Source organism: Lepidothrix coronata, unplaced genomic scaffold (assembly GCF_001604755.1).
Source record: "Lepidothrix coronata isolate B3197 unplaced genomic scaffold, Lepidothrix_coronata-1.0 Scaffold212, whole genome shotgun sequence".
NCBI classification, from domain to species: domain Eukaryota; kingdom Metazoa; phylum Chordata; class Aves; order Passeriformes; family Pipridae; genus Lepidothrix; species Lepidothrix coronata.
The window spans coordinates 265,632-282,274 of NW_016690392.1; the positions used below are offsets into that span (position 1 = coordinate 265,632).

The following is a 16,643-nucleotide window of genomic DNA, read 5'->3' on the forward strand; positions in this document are numbered from 1 at the left end:
GGAGAAATGTTCCCGTTGTGCTGTTTGGAAAGGGCTGGGGGATTCACCATGTGAGAGATGAAGAAGCATGTGAAGAGACAAGGCAGCCTCTGTCACTCCTTCCAGAATGGTGGGGTATTACAATAAATCAAACCGATGCTGCTCACCCTTCCAGGAGGGCTGGGGGATACCATTTTCCTTTCTTTCAATGGCATAACTCTAGGAAGTTAACTTAAACTTATTTTGCATGAAAAAAATGATAATAAAGGCCCTGACAGATGATACCAGAGGTTGAGCAGGTTAAGGAGAGTATTAAAACTGCTGTAAGAGCAGCTGCTGCTTTAGGCCGGGGGAATCAGCCCAGGTACCTGCATCAGTTAAGGGGTGTGAGCTGGGGAAGGGCTGGGTGCTGAGTGACACCCTGAATGAGTGCCCAACTCTCCTGCTTCCTGCAAATTTCCATCCCATCCTCTCCTATGCCCATCCCCACTATCTGCTCTAAGTGGGACCACCCAACCCACACCCAATCCAGCCCCTCCCAGTGACAGACACACACACACACACAGCTCCACACCTTTTGGGTTGGTTGGTTGGTTTGTTTTGGTTTTTTTGGGTGGTGGTTTTTTTTGTTTGGGTTTTGTTTGTTGTTTTTTTTTTTTTTCCACTGTGGATGTTGTACCAGTTTTATTGGTAAAATTAACATGAAGCCTCACAAACGCTGGAACATGCTTTTCCTTTTAAAGAATTTCCACTGGACCTTAATGGTGAGCATCCAGTCGTTGACATATAAACTCTTACAAGCTGATGTGCACACGTGCGCCCGGGGGAGACGGTGGCAGCGTCCTGGTGTCAGGGATGGTTTCTGCGCGATGCACTGGGAGCCCACGATTCATTTGCCAGCCTTCTGGGCCTTCTGGGCAGACTTGGTGACTTTGCCAGCCCCACCGCTCTTCTTCTCCACGTTCTTGATGACGCCCACGGCCACGGTCTGTCGCATGTCACGGACAGCAAAGCGGCCTGTGGGATGGAGAGCAGGGAGGCGTGAGGGGAACACTCTTCTGGGAGGGTGATGGGGGATCTACACGCATCTCCTTGGAGCAGGTTCCCGTGGGAACCAGCCCTGAGCTATCAACCCACACTGACCACCAAGCTGGTCCTGAGACTCCCCTCTGTTTAAATTAGTATTTATTAAATTTAGATCACGCCTGTCCTCTGCAAGCTCCCAAGCTTCCAGATGTGCAACATCAGCCTGCTCTAGTGGAAGGTGTCCCTGTCCATGGCATGAGATGCTCTTTAAGGTCCTTTCCTACCCAGACCATTCTAGGATCTAAGCACAGCAGTTCCCTGAATTAAAAGGTGGCCTCTGCTATGCAAAGTTCCCTCTTTCTTCTCCTGACCACTTCTTTTAGGGCAGAGATGAGGAAAGTGAAAAATGCCTCTGTGTTCACAAACTATCAGGTTGGTAACTGTGAAGGAAAGGTCTTGTTGCTCCCAGAGGGAAAGCCCAGACCTGCTTTTGGAAACACAGCTTAGCAGAGAGTCTATCCCAGCCCACCAGCATATGGAGGAGCAACAAAATATCCTCAGCTCCCTCCCCGGTCTGACCAGTGGGGGATACTGGGAGAGGCTCAGCACCTCTAGTGTGAGGTCCACACCCACAGAGCCTTCATGCTCCTCCACAAGAGACCTCCAAAGAGCCATTCCCTTACCAAGGGGTGGGTACTGGGAGAAGCTCTCCACACACATCGGCTTGCCAGGGATCATCTCCACGATGGCTGCGTCACCCGATTTCAGGGACTTGGGGTTGTCCTCCAGCTTCTTGCCGGAGCGCCGGTCGATCTTCTCCTTCAGCTCAGCGAACTTGCAGGCGATGTGTGCGGTGTGGCAGTCGATGACGGGCGAGTAGCCAGCACTGATCTGGCCAGGGTGGTTCAGGATGATCACCTGGTGGGACAGAGCAGTGTCAGGGCAAAGCTGGGGGCTGGGGGACGGTGACAAACCGTGCGTGGTGGCAGCAGCATCTCCGCTCACCTGAGATGTGAACTGCGCTGCCTCCTGCGGTGGGTCCGACTTGCTGTCCCCGCAGACGTTCCCGCGGCGGATGTCCTTGACCGAGACGTTCTTCACGTTGAAGCCAACGTTGTCCCCAGGCAGAGCCTCGCTCAGGGCCTCGTGGTGCATCTCCACGGACTTCACCTCAGTGGTGATGTTCACAGGCGCAAAGGTGACCACCATGCCAGGCCGCAGGATTCCAGTCTCCACTCGGCCCACGGGGACTGTGCCAATCCCTGCGGACACAAGGACAGAGCACAACGAAATGTAATCTGCTTGGTAGATCCCTGGGCCGCAGCCTGGATTCAGCAAAAGCAAGATACTTCTGAGCAATCCGTGTGCCCTGAAAGCTCTTCCGTTGGAGTGGCTGTGGCATCTCCTGCATCGAGGGCTGGGTCATCACAGCATGTGTGCAACAACACTGTCCACATCCCTGGTGGCCACACCACCAGCTGTCAGGGTGGCTTGCTAAATGAAGGGGATCTTTTATACCCCGTGTTATCAGGGGACTGTGGTAAAATTCACCTTTGGAGGGAGGTGAAGGATTGTTTAGAGGAACAATCTTGAGAAGAGGTTGGCAAGGTTAACTGGAGACATCTGCTCTTCCACATCCACCCTGCTGCCTCACCTCCCCTCTTCTCGTAGTGTCCCTGCTTCCCAAGGATCTGCCTCATGGTAAAACCAGATCTCTTTGACACAGCTGAGCTAGGGGAGGTCATAGACCTGCTCACCACCTTTCATCTCCATCACAAACAAAAGACTACGTTAAAAACCCTGCTAAATCCCATGTTCAATCCATGCCTGGCTTCTGCAGTGCATGCGCCCTTGGAAAAATGTGGAAAAGGGCTGGAAAAGGCTGTGCCTGCCGAATCCAGCAGCTGGGGAGTCAGCAGGAATGCCCACTGCTGCCAGCAGGTCAGAGAGCTCATGGGGTATTTATAGCTCAGAAAAGTGTCCCCATCACCTCTCCAGAGGGAAGGGGACACGCGCTCCCTACATGGCTGTGCTGTGGTCCAGCTCGGCAGGCGGAGGTGCTGATGATGGACACCAGCATTTGGGAAGCACAGGCAGGTCGAGGCATCAGCTTCAGTGGCCCTCCCTGCTGGTCTTGTCCCTCATCTGGGTCACAGAATGTTTTTTGCTGCCTCCAACTCACCAGGCCAGCCATGACCTCTGGGGCACACAGACTTGCAGCCATTTTGGCATCACATGTTCCCTGGGAGAGCTCACAAACCTGCTGCTCCTGAGAACCTTTGGGCATGTCCACCTCCACCCCAGACAGCCTGGGCTCAAATGGGGTCTTTGCCCTGGAGCTATCACCCTTCTCCCCAGTATCATCTCTAGTTTGAAGAGTCTAGTCCCTCCAGTTTCCCAACACCCGGAAATGTCATTCCCAAATTTCCATGGAATGAAGACTTCGGTTAAAGTAGAGGGAAGAGGGACACTGGCAAGGCTTCTTCTCACCTCCAATCTTGTAGACATCCTGGAGGGGCAGGCGCAGGGGTTTGTCTGTGGGGCGGGTCGGGGGCAGGATGGTGTCCAGGGCCTCCAAGAGGGACACCCCACTGGCGTTGCCTTCTTTGCGCTCCACCTTCCAGCCTTTGAACCAAGGCATCTGGAAAGAGAGGGGCAATAACAGAGTTATAGAATCACAGAATCACAAAATCACAGAATCACAGAATAGTTTGGCTTGGAAGGGACCTTGAAGACCATCTCATTCGACCCCTCTGCCATGGGCAGGGACACCTTCCACTGGACCAGGTTGCTCCAAGCCTTGTTCAACCTATCCTTGAACACTTCCAACATGCACTGAGTGTGCCTGTCCTCAGCATCCAGAGGTGAACCCAGAGAGATGTCCCACCAGGGCAACCTCCACGGAGTCAGTCCAGCACTGTCCTGCCTTCACTTGGGAGCTTGGGAACACCTTCTACTCCACCATCCCTGCAGGCTTATCTGCCCCCCTTTGCTCAATCTGCCCCTCTCTTCTAGAAATGAATAAGGCATCCATTAACAGAAGAAAAAGAAGGGAAGTGGTTAAAACCAGCAAACTCACAGCTCCCACTTCCAGTACCAATCCACAGGCACTGTACCAGCTACCTGGGTCCTGCCCTTCAGCAATGCTGCCTTCAGCACAGGGACCACAGGCTCTGCAGCCAAGTCCCACCTACAAAGCACCCAGCCTTCAGTTCTGGGATCCAAGTTTTTTCAAGGCAAGCTCCACAGATGCTTCTCCCCACTTGTTCCTGCTATCACCCCTCTGGGGTCTGGATTTTAAACCCTGGCTTGGGAGGATGCTGGAAACTCAGCCTTACACTGGGGCTGCTGAGGAACAGAATTCTTTTTCACAGGTGCTCCCTGCTCCAATCCTAAATTGAACCCTTGAAGCTAAAACTGGCCAGAAAAGAAGCAGAGATGAATGGAAATGTGCTTGGCAGGAGCTGTGGTTTGATGCAGGAAACTGCAGTGCTTTCTTGGTGTGACACTGCACATCTGGAAGCTGTAGCAACACCTGGAGCTTTCCAGCAAGAAAAATTCAGTCTTGATTCTGATGCAACCCTAATACACCAAGCAGAGATCAAAGTCTGCAAGGCCATTCCCTGCAGACAGAGAGGGTTAGACAGTATTTTCCCATTCTGAGGTCAAATGCTTCCCATGTGTCCCAAATCCATCATAAACCTTGTGGACACGGCTTCTCCCTTAGGCACCAACACCAGTGGCACTGTGCAACAGGAATAGGGCTGGGGTGAAACGGGACCCCTAAAGTGCCCCTAGTTTCACACCATCCCTGGAGGACAAGGCTATGCCGAGGCTGGTTACCTATTCTGCAATCTGTACTACTTTTTGGAAGAAGTGAGGAAAAGAGCTGGGTGCAGCCAGGGAACTCAGCCTGCACCCAAGGTGTTCAGATCAGCCCCTTTCAGGGGGTCATGCCCGACACCACTTGTCTTCCTTGGTGACAGTGGCAGGAGCCTGAGGACACTTCTGCAGTGGGTTCTCCCCAGGGCACTGCAGCTCTTGCCATGCAGCCAGTCCCAGTGCCAGGCAACAGCTTGGCAAAATGATAACTCCATCCAGCCAGTGAGGGAGCCTCATGTGATGCACAGGATGACTCAGACCTTCCCCCAGCCTGCTGCTGCATGGCCCAAATGCGGGGCAGGGACTTGTGCCAGCAGCTGCCCCGGCGGCCGCCTGCCCGCGGGCTCTGCTCTCGAGGGTGACAGTCACCATATGCCTGCAGCTCCCATCCCTCTGCCCCTCACAGCCTGGGGACATGGGAAAATGGCAACCTTTGCCTGTGACACCCGGCTGTCAGAGCCGTCCATCTATCCAGGGAAGTTCTGACATCCCAAAAATCAGATAAAGGCGCGCTTAGACACCTGCTGGGAGCAAAGCTCTTCTGTGAAACCTCAGTGTGGCTCCAAGGTGAGAAGAAACTGCAAACCCTGGTTTGTGCTGCCTTCTGTGGCCAACCAAATAAAACCTCTCTTATGATAAAACCTCTCTTATGTATTCCCCAAATCTGCTTCCCGAGCAGCAATTCCTACTCCACCACTCCTATGGCAAAAGCAGGATATGGCCAAACCCTGCAAGGCAGGCAAGCTTCAGCTCCCAGCCCCCCACAATAACTGCTGAGCTCCAGCTCTTTTGCACCCTAAGTCTATTTTACAGAGCAGTCCTCTTTCTCTGATTTTCCCCAGCCCATGAGCATCCCAACACCCCCACCCACACACCCCAGTGCTGAGGATGCAGAGCCAGGCCATCTCACTCCCTTGCACCACAGATGGGTGCGTTTGTGTTGCAGCATCCCATGGGTTGAGTCTCCCAAACCACACAGAATGGCCCCATTCTGCCAGCTGCAGCAAGAGAAAGCTGCTTCACAGAAAACCCCGTTTGCCAAAAAGCTCTTAAATGTCAAACTTTGATGGAAGTACGGCCCAGCTGTCATTTTTTTTGCAGTTGGCCTTGGGATTCTGTGCAACAGGGATGTGGGCTGGATCTCCCACACAGAGCTGGCTCCAGCCTGATGTACCACCACACCCCCCCTTGCTCAGAGGTGACAGGAGCTGCAGGGACGTCATGGCTCCAATCCCCACTTTCTGATAAGTCCCCTGACAGACAAGTCACTTGACTGCCTTGTGCTTCAGTGAAACCTGTCCAGAAATTGTGAGTGAAAAGGATCAGAGCTTTTTTCGGGTGAGGAAGGAGAAGAGAGATATCTACACCAGTTTCCTGCTCAAGCTTGCCTAGAGGTGTTGCAATATGGGGAAGATGAGTCTGTCCCTGCACCCTCTCCAGCAAATTTCATGCTGTTCCAGACCAGGCCAGGCTTTCTTCCCAATTCCATAGCTCAGGCAGCTCCTGGGAACCCACCCAGGAGCCAGCTGCCTCCTTATGACAACAGGGACAGTTATTTAAGCCCCTGCTTTCTCTGGGCAGCACATCACACTGAGAACCTGCCCTGAGACCCCTCCAAAGGAAAGGGGCCACTGAGCCCCTCCTGCTCTGTGCCTCCCCTCTACAGCCTATTAATAGGATATTTGTTCAGGATCATCTTCCCAGCCCAGCAGCTGATGACATTTGGGATTTGCCTGATTTGAGACACCCAGGAACCACGGGGCTGGGTTTGGCACGGCCTTGGCTGACCTTTATCCCAGCTCTGATCTGCAGGGAATAGGAATCTCCCAAGCACCCCAACAATTCCTTCCTTCCAAGCCAGCCCAAGAGAGCTGCCTTTCCTGTGCAAGGCAGGAGCTGCATTTCACGATGGTGTGAGTTTGCATTGCCACACTCCTCTAGCTCAGGCTTGCGATCCCTGACTCCCTCAGTTGCTGCTGTACTCTTGCATTGCCTCCCTCGTCACAAAGCCCTGCCCAGCAATCCACAGGTGATGTCTTTAAGCCCCCTTAAAGCATCAAATTTCCCATTGGTTTCACAAGAGATCACTCGGGTTTCTCATCTGAGCAACTTGTTCAAGGTCACAGACACGTCATCAGAAGAGCAAGGACTTTCCTCCGGCCAGAACTTTCCAGCCCATCTTTTCTTTAGTAGACTAAAGCTGAGGTAGCTTTTTCTCCAATAAAACAGTGTCAGAGTAACAACTGTTATCAGCAGCCTGTCTGCCAAGAAGCCTCTGTCCCTCTTAAGCTCTTCTTTCTGTCACATGAAATGATGGTACAGGCCTACCCAGAGCACCCTGCCTTTGTCTCCCCACCATCCCCATTACAGAGGGAGAGGTGTTGTAAAAATCAGCTGGACAAGGACCAGCTCCAGATGGATGCTCTAGGGAATTATGGTTTGGGCATGGGAAATCTGGTACCTCCTCAAGAAAATGTCACCTTAAGAAGTGAGATCCCAGCACTGGAACAGGAGATGAGGCCACTCCAGTGGCACACAGGATCGATGGGAAAAGGGACCTGATACCCAGCACGAGGGAGCCAGGCTGCACAGTGGGAACCATTCCAAACCTGAGACCAGCTCATGTTATTTCCCTCAGAAAACAATGCCCTAAAAACACACACAATGCTCCTGCTGAGAGTGACAATTGCAGGGGAAGGCTCCAACGTCACCATGAGACTGATGATGTGAAAACTTCAAATCCCAGCCCAGAAGTAAAGCAAGACAGATCATCTCCTGAAGATGCTCATGTCTAGCTCCTGGGCTGTCTGGCCAGGGTACAGCGCGCAGAGTGCCCACAAATAGTGCACCCATTCATCCTGCCAGGGGTCAATCAGAGCCACATGGCACATCATCTCTGCTGCCAGCACAGGCTGTTGTGCCCAGCAGGTGCCTGAAATGTTTTCAGAGCACAGAGGTCATGTCCAGCCTGGGTCAGGATCATCAGGGTGGGGGGAGAAGTCTAACACAACACACACTTACATTGGGAGAGGGCTCCAGCATGTTGTCTCCATGCCAGCCCGAGATGGGCACGAAGGGAACCGTGGCCGGGTTGTAGCCGATCTTCTTGATGTAGGCGCTGACCTCCTTGACGATCTCATCGTAGCGTTTCTCGCTGTACGGGGGCTCTGTGGAATCCATCTTGTTGATGCCCACGATGAGCTGCTTCACCCCCAGGGTGTAAGCCAGCAGGGCGTGCTCACGGGTCTGCCCGTTCTTGGAGATGCCGGCTTCGAACTCACCCACACCGGCAGCGACGATCAGGACAGCACAGTCAGCCTGGGAGGGGAGAGCTAATGAAGTGCTGCTGTCCCTGGTGACACCCCTGAGGGCTTTGAGTGAGTCCCAGATGAGTGCTACTCGTGGCTGGGACAGGCTCTCTGCCAGCTGCTACCCATAACCCTGCTGATCCACCTCAGAACTGACCCAACCATGTTGTTTCAGACTTGCCAAATCCATATGTTTCTGCAACATGGGTGGGAAACCAGGATGGATCCCTTGAGGTTGCACGACTCCGACCAGGACCTCATCTTGATTATCCACAGACAGAGTCTCACTTAAAAACCTACTGAAGTCTTGCAAATAACCTCCCTGGGTGATGAGTGAGACTTCAGACATGGAAACCATGTTCCCCAGATTACTTCTGTACCCAGAGCCCACAGCAGAAGCTGCCTGGGTTTGACAGAAATCCATGCCCAGCCCATCTGGCATCACCATGGGAATCTCACTGGGCATGTAGTGGCGTTCATCCAGCACCCATCAACCACAGGGAGATGCAGGAATGTCCAGCAGTGTAATAAGGGGAAACCACTCTACCCTGGAAGGGCAGACCATTGAGTCTGGCAATATGATGTGGCTTATGGGACAAAGACAGCTGTTTCAAGGAAAAAAAAGGAAAAAAGATCCGTGGAGTCTCCTTTATCCAACAAAACATAATGGATTGTTGAAAGTTTCTTGTATACCTCATTTGGCTGAGGATGTGGAGATATCCTCACACAAAGGCATGTAGCTCACGGCATCCCAGCTCCCAGAGAGGCCCATATTCATCCCCACCTTCTCATGTAGGTGGAGAAACCACCTCTTTGTTCCCCAAAACACCCTTCCTCCCAGATGCCCAGGGAATTTCCAAACTATGGCATGCTGGGTGCCCTGGTGTCACCCATCTTCATGGGTAGACCCTGCTCAATGCTCCTCTATGTCTTGTCTCTCTAGCACCCACCTCCTAAAGGACTAAAACAGCACCTATGTGACCCTGGGCTTGTCAGTAAGTCTCAGCCTCCCACCTTCAGCAGCCCTCCACTCCCTGGCTCCCATTTCTCACCTGGGAGGTCCCAGTGATCATGTTCTTGATGAAGTCCCTGTGCCCAGGTGCGTCAATGATGGTGATGTAGTACTTGGTGGTCTCGAACTTCCACAGGGAGATGTCAATGGTGATGCCACGCTCACGCTCAGCCTTCAGCTTGTCCAGCACCCAGGCGTATTTGAAGGACCCCTTCCCCATCTGGCCAACACAGAGACAAGAACCAGTGAGAAATCCAAGCCCACAGCACTGGTGATGGCCACCCACCCTCCAGGACACCTCCCAGCCTCACACAGGCAGAGGGTCACATGGCAAACGTTGAAGGCAAAATTCCCTAAATTCAGTGACAGCCATGATCTAGTCACTAATAAATACAGGAGAAATGAGATATCGTGCTCAACGTGTTCCTCAACAGGGTGTAGAAAAGGCTGGAAGAAGAGCCATGAAGTGAATTTGTGAGTGGGGCTGGTTGGGCAGGACCTGGAGCCAGCATCCCATGGGGTTTTCTCCGTGCAACACCACGGTCCTGCACTGCTGCTGGGAAATCATGGTGAACTGCACAGCAATGTGGAAAGCTGCTTCTTGTCACACTAAATATCACTGAGAGGATGTTTATATACTTATCCCATTTCCTAATCTTAATGCAGTTATTGGAAAAGGTCTGTTTATGAGATCTTGTTCTATTTCCCATGGTTTCACAGTGATGCACGTTTAGAGGCATGGTCTCATGGTGGGCTTGGCAGTGCTGGGTGAATGGTTGGAGTTGATGATCTTAGAGGGCTTTTCCCACCTAAATGGTTCTCTGATTCTACGATTTTAACCTATGAATCAAACCTGTGAGGCAGCTGGTTGGTGGAAAAGGGCATTGCCGTGTGAGTGACGGAGGTGTAGGAGTGGAATGGGTTAAAAGAAAATGAAATGAGAGATGGTTGCTATGAGCAGAATAGAAACATGATTGATTTTTGCCACAGAGTGTGCAAATTCACAGGAAAAGCTGCTGTGAGCTGCAGCCAGACCAACTGTTGTTGCCAAATGGCCAAAATCTCAGCCAACATTGTAATGCATAAAATCACGCTGGGGGAGATTAGCTACAGTAAATCTCTCTGCCCTGTGATAAAGCACATTCCCTGGTAAATCACAGTGGCACTTCTGAGCTGCCTTCCCCTTTGGGTTGTGTCCTTTGACGTCATGACATCAGGGAGAGCCAGATCTCCCTCCAGCGTGGAGGTGGTGCTCCCAGTCTGAGCTGGGATCCTGCCAAGGTGAAGATGGGGCAGGATGAGCCCACCCCTTGCCAACCACGCTGTGTGCTGGTGCAGTCTGGGGAGCCTGGCCAAAGCAAAGGGTTAATGAGCATCAATCATCGGCTCTTGGCCTCAGATATGAATTTTTTTTAAGACAGAGAATGGAATTTAGGCCATTTGTGCATGATTTAATGGGCTCCCACTGCTATGCAAGGTCAGAGCTGTGATACCCTGCTCCCATCCATCCATCCATCCATCCATCCCACTGTTCCCTGCAACTGGGGTTTCTTCAGGCCAGTTATAAATCATGGAACAGAGGGAAGTGCTTCCCAAAGGCAGGTACCAAACACTTCAGTGCTGAGCCTGGCCAAGAAAGCTAATGCAGCATCACATCCGAACCTGCCCTGCCCACACCATGCCCAGGGGCTGGTCTGCCCCAGCTCCCACACTCCAGCCCCACTCCTAGCCAGCACAAGGAATTAATGGTGACAGCCTGTTTCATAACAGCTGAGTGCCACGATGACTTTGCAGCTTGCTCTGGAGGATTACAGGCAAAATCCTAAAGCCAGGGGCAAGCCTTCCCCTCCTCAGAGGGGACACCAGGTCAAGAGTGTGCTGCCCCATCTCCACGGGGAAGCTGCGAGCTCTCACTGGGATGGAAAAATCCAGAATCAAATCTCTGCTCCTGAGCATCCCCCTGACATGGAATTTAGCAAGAGAGTAGAGCAGGAGCTTTGAGGTTTATAGAATCACAAAATGGTTTGGGTTGGAAAAGACCTCGAAGATCATCTCATTCCAACCCCCCTGCAATGGGCAGGGATACCTTCCACCAGACCAGATTGCTCCAAGCCCCATCCAACCTTGCCTTGAACAGTTCCAGGGATGGGCCAAGGTTAACCCTTTCCAGCATGCACATCAAACTCCCCTCTTGCCAGGGGAACAGGGAGGAGTCATTACAACATGCTGGAAACGGAGACACAGCAAGGAATGGTGCATTTGTGCAATGCATCCACAATGGGCTGTTCTCAGGCAGAAGCTCAATCAGCACATCCCACAGCCTTTCCCCCATCAGCAGGCTATTCCCTCACTTCTGGATGGGCAAACTGAGGCACAGAGTAGACCCCCTGCTCTCCTGTGGGAGCTGAGTGGGAATCAGCCCTTATTGCCATCAGCCACGTCCACACACAAACAGCTGGTCACCATGCATGAAACCCCCCCAGAGTTCAGCATCACACGTAACGTGAAGACAAATGAGATCCTTTATTTAGCAAACAGTTTCCTCCTTTCATGGGGTATATTCAGTTACCCAGAGCCGGTGTTGAAAAACCCAGGGTATTATCTAGCTTTGCACAATACCTTCCCTGTTCAGTGCCAAAAACAGCCTGATTTTCCCCAAACAAACCCCAGCGAAGGGACAACTTTCTGTTCGGAGACCACAAATGCCAATTATTTATTATTTTTTTTAAATAGAACAACTCTTCTTTCAGAGATACTGTTACCTCTGCCCTTGAGTCAAAAGAAAAAAAAAAAAAAAAGAAAAAACCCTGCCCCCCTCCTTAAAAAAAAAAAAAAAAAGCAGACCCTGGGGATTTTTTGTTGGTTTTTTGGGTGCATGCAGGCCTCCATTTCCTGTGAATGCCACCTAATGGAAGAAAACCCTTCCCCAGCCCTGCATCAGAAAATGGAGTCTGTAAGCTCAGTCAATAGGCTATTAATAGCAGCCTCCGGTCCCCGGGTATTCTGGCAAGTCAGTGAAAGTGTCTGTTCAATTAAAATTGCTGCAATCACACCTATGATGACCTTATCATGCCTTATCTGAACTGTAGATAAAGGAGGGGGGAAATATGGAGGGATATCAGCAATTGTTTTAAAGCAGGGGGAAAGGATTATTTAGTATGAAGAAGAAGGTGTTCATTTAAAGGATGGAAAAAAAAGGCTGAAAGCGAGGCAGGAAAATGGGGGGTTTAGCTCGGATACCATCGGCAAATTAAAAGGGTTAAGACAGACAGCAAAATGTCAAATCAAGAGTGGCAGCTCAGAGTGTAAATCTCTTTTTTTTTAAATGAAAAATGATCTTGACCAGAAAAAAAAAAAAGGGGGGGGGAGGAGAAAAAGGAGGGATATCTGCATTAAAGATTCCCGGAGCGATGACGACAAGCCATCTTCTGAGTGACAGGAGCTGCCCCATCCTTAACACAGCCAGGCTGTTCCTGGCTCACCCACCTCTCTAGAATTTACCATCATTAATTTCTCAGGGCTTCCAATTCACACTTTTCTTCTCAAGACTATTTCTTTCTCTTTAATCTCAGGCTTTGCCACATTACAGGTACTGGGTGGTGCTTTGCTGTGTCACAGCCTGCTAAATGCACGTACTATTAAATTGTTATAAATGCCACCATTATAAGAGTGAAACAACAGAATTTAACTTAAAGGCTCAAATTTCCAGCCAGCTTCTCTGTATTAAAGGCTAGCAATCACACTACACATCACACCACCTGCTTGAGGAAAATGGCTTTTTTAACTGGACCAAACGAGTGGTCCAGCTGATGCTGCATCATCTCTCCAGCAGGCACTGGAAGCTGGTGTTTCAGAGTGAAATTCGGGGAGCCCTGAGCTAGGCAGTGAGGATTTATCAGGTTGTCACCCTCATGCACAATATTTAGAAGGAATTTCATGCCCTGAAACACCATGGCTTGCGGCTTTTCCAGAATCCTGGCGCTTACCACTGGTTCCCTAACCCATCCTGCAGACCTCACCATACCCCTGCCCTCATTAACAACCAGCAGCAGGGAGTCCCCCAGCTCCGGAAAAGAGGGTGGCGAGCGCCCAAATGGCCTATTTTCCCAAGGCCAGAGAAGTCGGGAAGACCCAGGGGTGCGGAGGGTAAAAAATAGACGGGAACAAAGGGAGAAATAGAAGGTAAGAGAAGGGCAGCGCCAGCAAAAGGGGAATATTGCCTGTGGGACGCTTGTGGGGATCAGCGTGGAGCAACCCCACGGGTGGCACTGAGGGGTGGGGGCACGCTGGGGGACGGGCTCCTCACCTCGGCAGCCTCCTTCTCGAATTTCTCAATGGTCCGTTTGTCGATGCCCCCGCATTTGTAGATGAGGTGCCCGGTGGTGGTGGATTTCCCAGAGTCCACATGCCCGATGACGACGATGTTGATATGCGTCTTCTCCTTCCCCATGCTGGTGGGCTACGCGGGGCTGGCCGGGGCGGGCGGCGCTGGGGGGGGATGTGGGAACGCAGCTGCCTTTTTGGGGAGGCTGCGGGAGGGGGGGAACAGGCAGGCACGTCAAAGGAGCCCCCGTGCCAGCCCCCTCTCCCAGCCCGTCGGGGATGGCTCTCCTCCCCTCGCCCCACCTTCCCGCTGGACCACGCGGCCCAGCCCGGCCGGGGGTGCCCGGCCTCGTCTGGCAGCTCTGCCCATGCTGGGTGGGAGCCAGCCCGCCCCCGGAGGAGGCCAGCCGGGCTATTTCTGGCTGCCATGTACAGCCTCCAAGTCTCAGCAAGATGCCATGTTCTTCGGCATCTTGCCCTCCTCGTGGAGACCCCCAGTTCCCAGGGCTACGTCATCGGTGCTTCGAAGGTGCCCTTCCTCCCTGGAAAACCTTCCCCCGGCTCAGGGCTGCTCTCCTTGCTGCCTTTCTCGCTCTTTCCAAACCCGAGGGCATCTCCTCCATGTTGTGGGTGCCCTGGGAGGAGCCGAGGGTGCCCGTCCTCCCAGGCTGCCCTCGCCACTCCCGAGCTGGGCACAGTTCGGGTGACAACATGGTGGCTGCAGAATGGGGGTGGACAAAAATAGCCCTCGGCTGCTCCCCCAAGCAGGGCTGCGAATAGCCGGTCTGCCGAGGGCTCCTCTGAGCCTGCAGTGGGGGGGTTTATTATATTTTGCTGCCATGAAACTGGATGAAACAGAGGGAGGAGGCTAAAAACTCAAATGGGTATATCCGGGGAGCTGTCTTGGCATCTCCCGGCGTTGCCATGGCTCTGCAGCTGCACACAAACCCGGCACAATTAGGAGCTTTAATCTGACGTCTAATAAAATCCAATTTCACGAATCTGCCCATAGAAGTAAAGGAGGTCAGGAGGAGTTTGCTGCTCTAATAGCGATTCAGTCATGCAAGTGATAATATTCCCAGCGAGAAGCCTCCCTGGGCAGCAGGAGCCCCGGCTGCCCCGTCCCTCCTGCCCTTGAACCCAGCCAGCCCGGATCTGGCCATTTTGCGTCTCCGCTGCGATGCCCAGTCCCGGAGCGCCCAGCCCTGGGTGCGGGACCCTCTCCCTTCTGCCCATCCCCGGCACCCGGGGTAGGGGGGAAATGCGGGGTCGCTTTGGGAATTGGGGATTTTATTTATTTCCCCCCCCCCTTTTTTTTCCCAGGTTGCTAAAGGCATCCCTGCCCGTGGCAGGGGGTTGGAACGACATGATCTTTAAGGTCGCTTCCAACCCAAATCATTCCAGGGTTTTATGATCTTAAAGGCGAAGGGGGGCGGGGGGGGGCAGGAGGGGAATGAGGATTGGGGGGGGCAGGGAGGGGGAAGAGGGGATTATCATTTTTTTCTCCTCATGCACGACATTTAGAAGGAATTTCATGCCCTGAAGCACCGTGGGTTGCGGGTTATTTCCCACCTGCGGGAAGAAGCACCTGCGGGATGAAGGAACGGTCCAGCCCCATCCTCTGCCTCCCCGAGGGTACCCCCCACTCCAGGGGCCGGCAGCACCTACACACCCGAGGGGGGGCATTGATCCCCCCCTCCCTCCCCATAGCCCGCCTGTCCCCCCCATCCCGCCGCGGTCCCGCAGCTCTTACCGGGGCGGCGGTCGGGGCGGCCAGAGGCTGCCGGCTTGGGCTCCGCCGGCTTTATCTCCGCGGGAGGGGCCCACCTATCGACGGCGGCAGCGCAATGCAGCGGCCCCCCCGCACTACGGCAATGCGGTACCGGGCGGGGGAGGAGGAGGAGGAGGAGGCGCGGGGGGGGACGCGGGGAGGAGGAGATGGACGAGGAGGAGGAGGAAGAGGAGGAGGGAGAGGCAGGAGAGACGGGGGACGGGGCTGGGGAGGGAAGGTGGAAGGATGGGGAGGAGGTGGAAGGATGGGAGATAAAGGGATGGGAGGAAGATGGAGGGATGGGAAAAAATGGAGGTATGGGAAAAAATGGAGGGATGGGAAAAAATGGAGGTATGGGAAAAAATGGAGGTATGGGAAAAAATGGAGATATGGGAGAGGTGGGGGAGAGATGGAGGGGTGGAAGGTGGAGGGATGGGAAGATGTAAGGATGAAAGACTGGAGTCAGAGGGAGACAGCAGGATGGAAGCAAGGGTTGAAGGGAGACAGCAGGATGGAAGACAGAGGGGTGGGAGGAGGATGAAGGGATGGGAAGATGCAGGGTTGGAAAACTGAAGTCAGGGAGGCAGCAAGATGGAAGATAGAGGGTTGGGAGGAAGGTGGAAGGATAAAGATAGAGAAATAGGAAAGATAAAAGATGAAGGCATGAAAGGGAGATGGAGAGATTTGAGACAGAAGGATGGGAGGAAGATTGAGGAATGGGAGAAATGGAGAGGTGGGGAGAAATGGAAGGATGGAGATGAAAGGACAAGGATGGAAAATAGCAGCTGGAGGGTATGTGGAGGGAAACAGCAGAATAGACGACAGAGGGATGAGAGGAAGGTGGAAGGATGGGAAAATGGAGGAATGGGGGAAATGGAGAGGTGGGAGAGAGATGGAGGGGTGGAAGATGGAGGGATGGCAAGATGGAGGAATGGAAGACTGAAATCCGAGGGAAAGAGCAGGATGGAATATAGAGGGATGGGAGTAAGGTGGGATGATAAAAGACGGAGAGATAGGAGAGAAAGAAGATAAAGAAATGAGAGGGAGATGAAGAGATGGGGAGATGGAGAGATAGAGGGATGGGAGGAAGACAAGGGGTGGAGGGAGATAAAAAGAAGAGCTTCTTGAAAAACAGGAAATTATGGAAGTGCTGGTCTAGTGAGGCTTGGACCCCTTATGGCAGCTTGGGGTGAAGGGCCAGGATTGGAGTGGGGCCCAGGGCCACCAAATACCACATCCTTTGCTCTGCCCCTGGTGGGGCCAGTGGTGCAGAAGGGCTGTGCTCCCACAGGTGCTGGGAGGAGAGGGGTACCCTCTAAATCAGCTACCCTTAGGAAGGTAC

The 16,643-nt window shown here is 52.9% G+C and overlaps 1 protein-coding gene across 1 annotated transcript; it reads right to left on the minus strand.

Moving 5' to 3' along the window:
* Nucleotides 1-644: 644 nt before the first annotated feature.
* Nucleotides 645-15,617, minus strand: EEF1A2 (eukaryotic translation elongation factor 1 alpha 2). Its single transcript, XM_017833183.1, has 8 exons — nt 15,284-15,617; nt 13,514-13,736; nt 9,248-9,427; nt 7,909-8,205; nt 3,496-3,646; nt 2,011-2,267; nt 1,689-1,923; nt 645-996 (listed from the first exon to the last, which is right to left on the minus strand). The coding sequence occupies exons 2-8, from the start codon at nt 13,655-13,657 to the stop codon at nt 869-871; spliced, it is 1,392 nt and encodes a 463-aa protein (XP_017688672.1). The 5' UTR covers nt 13,658-13,736; nt 15,284-15,617; the 3' UTR covers nt 645-868.
* Between the last annotated feature and the right edge of the window lie 1,026 nt (nt 15,618-16,643).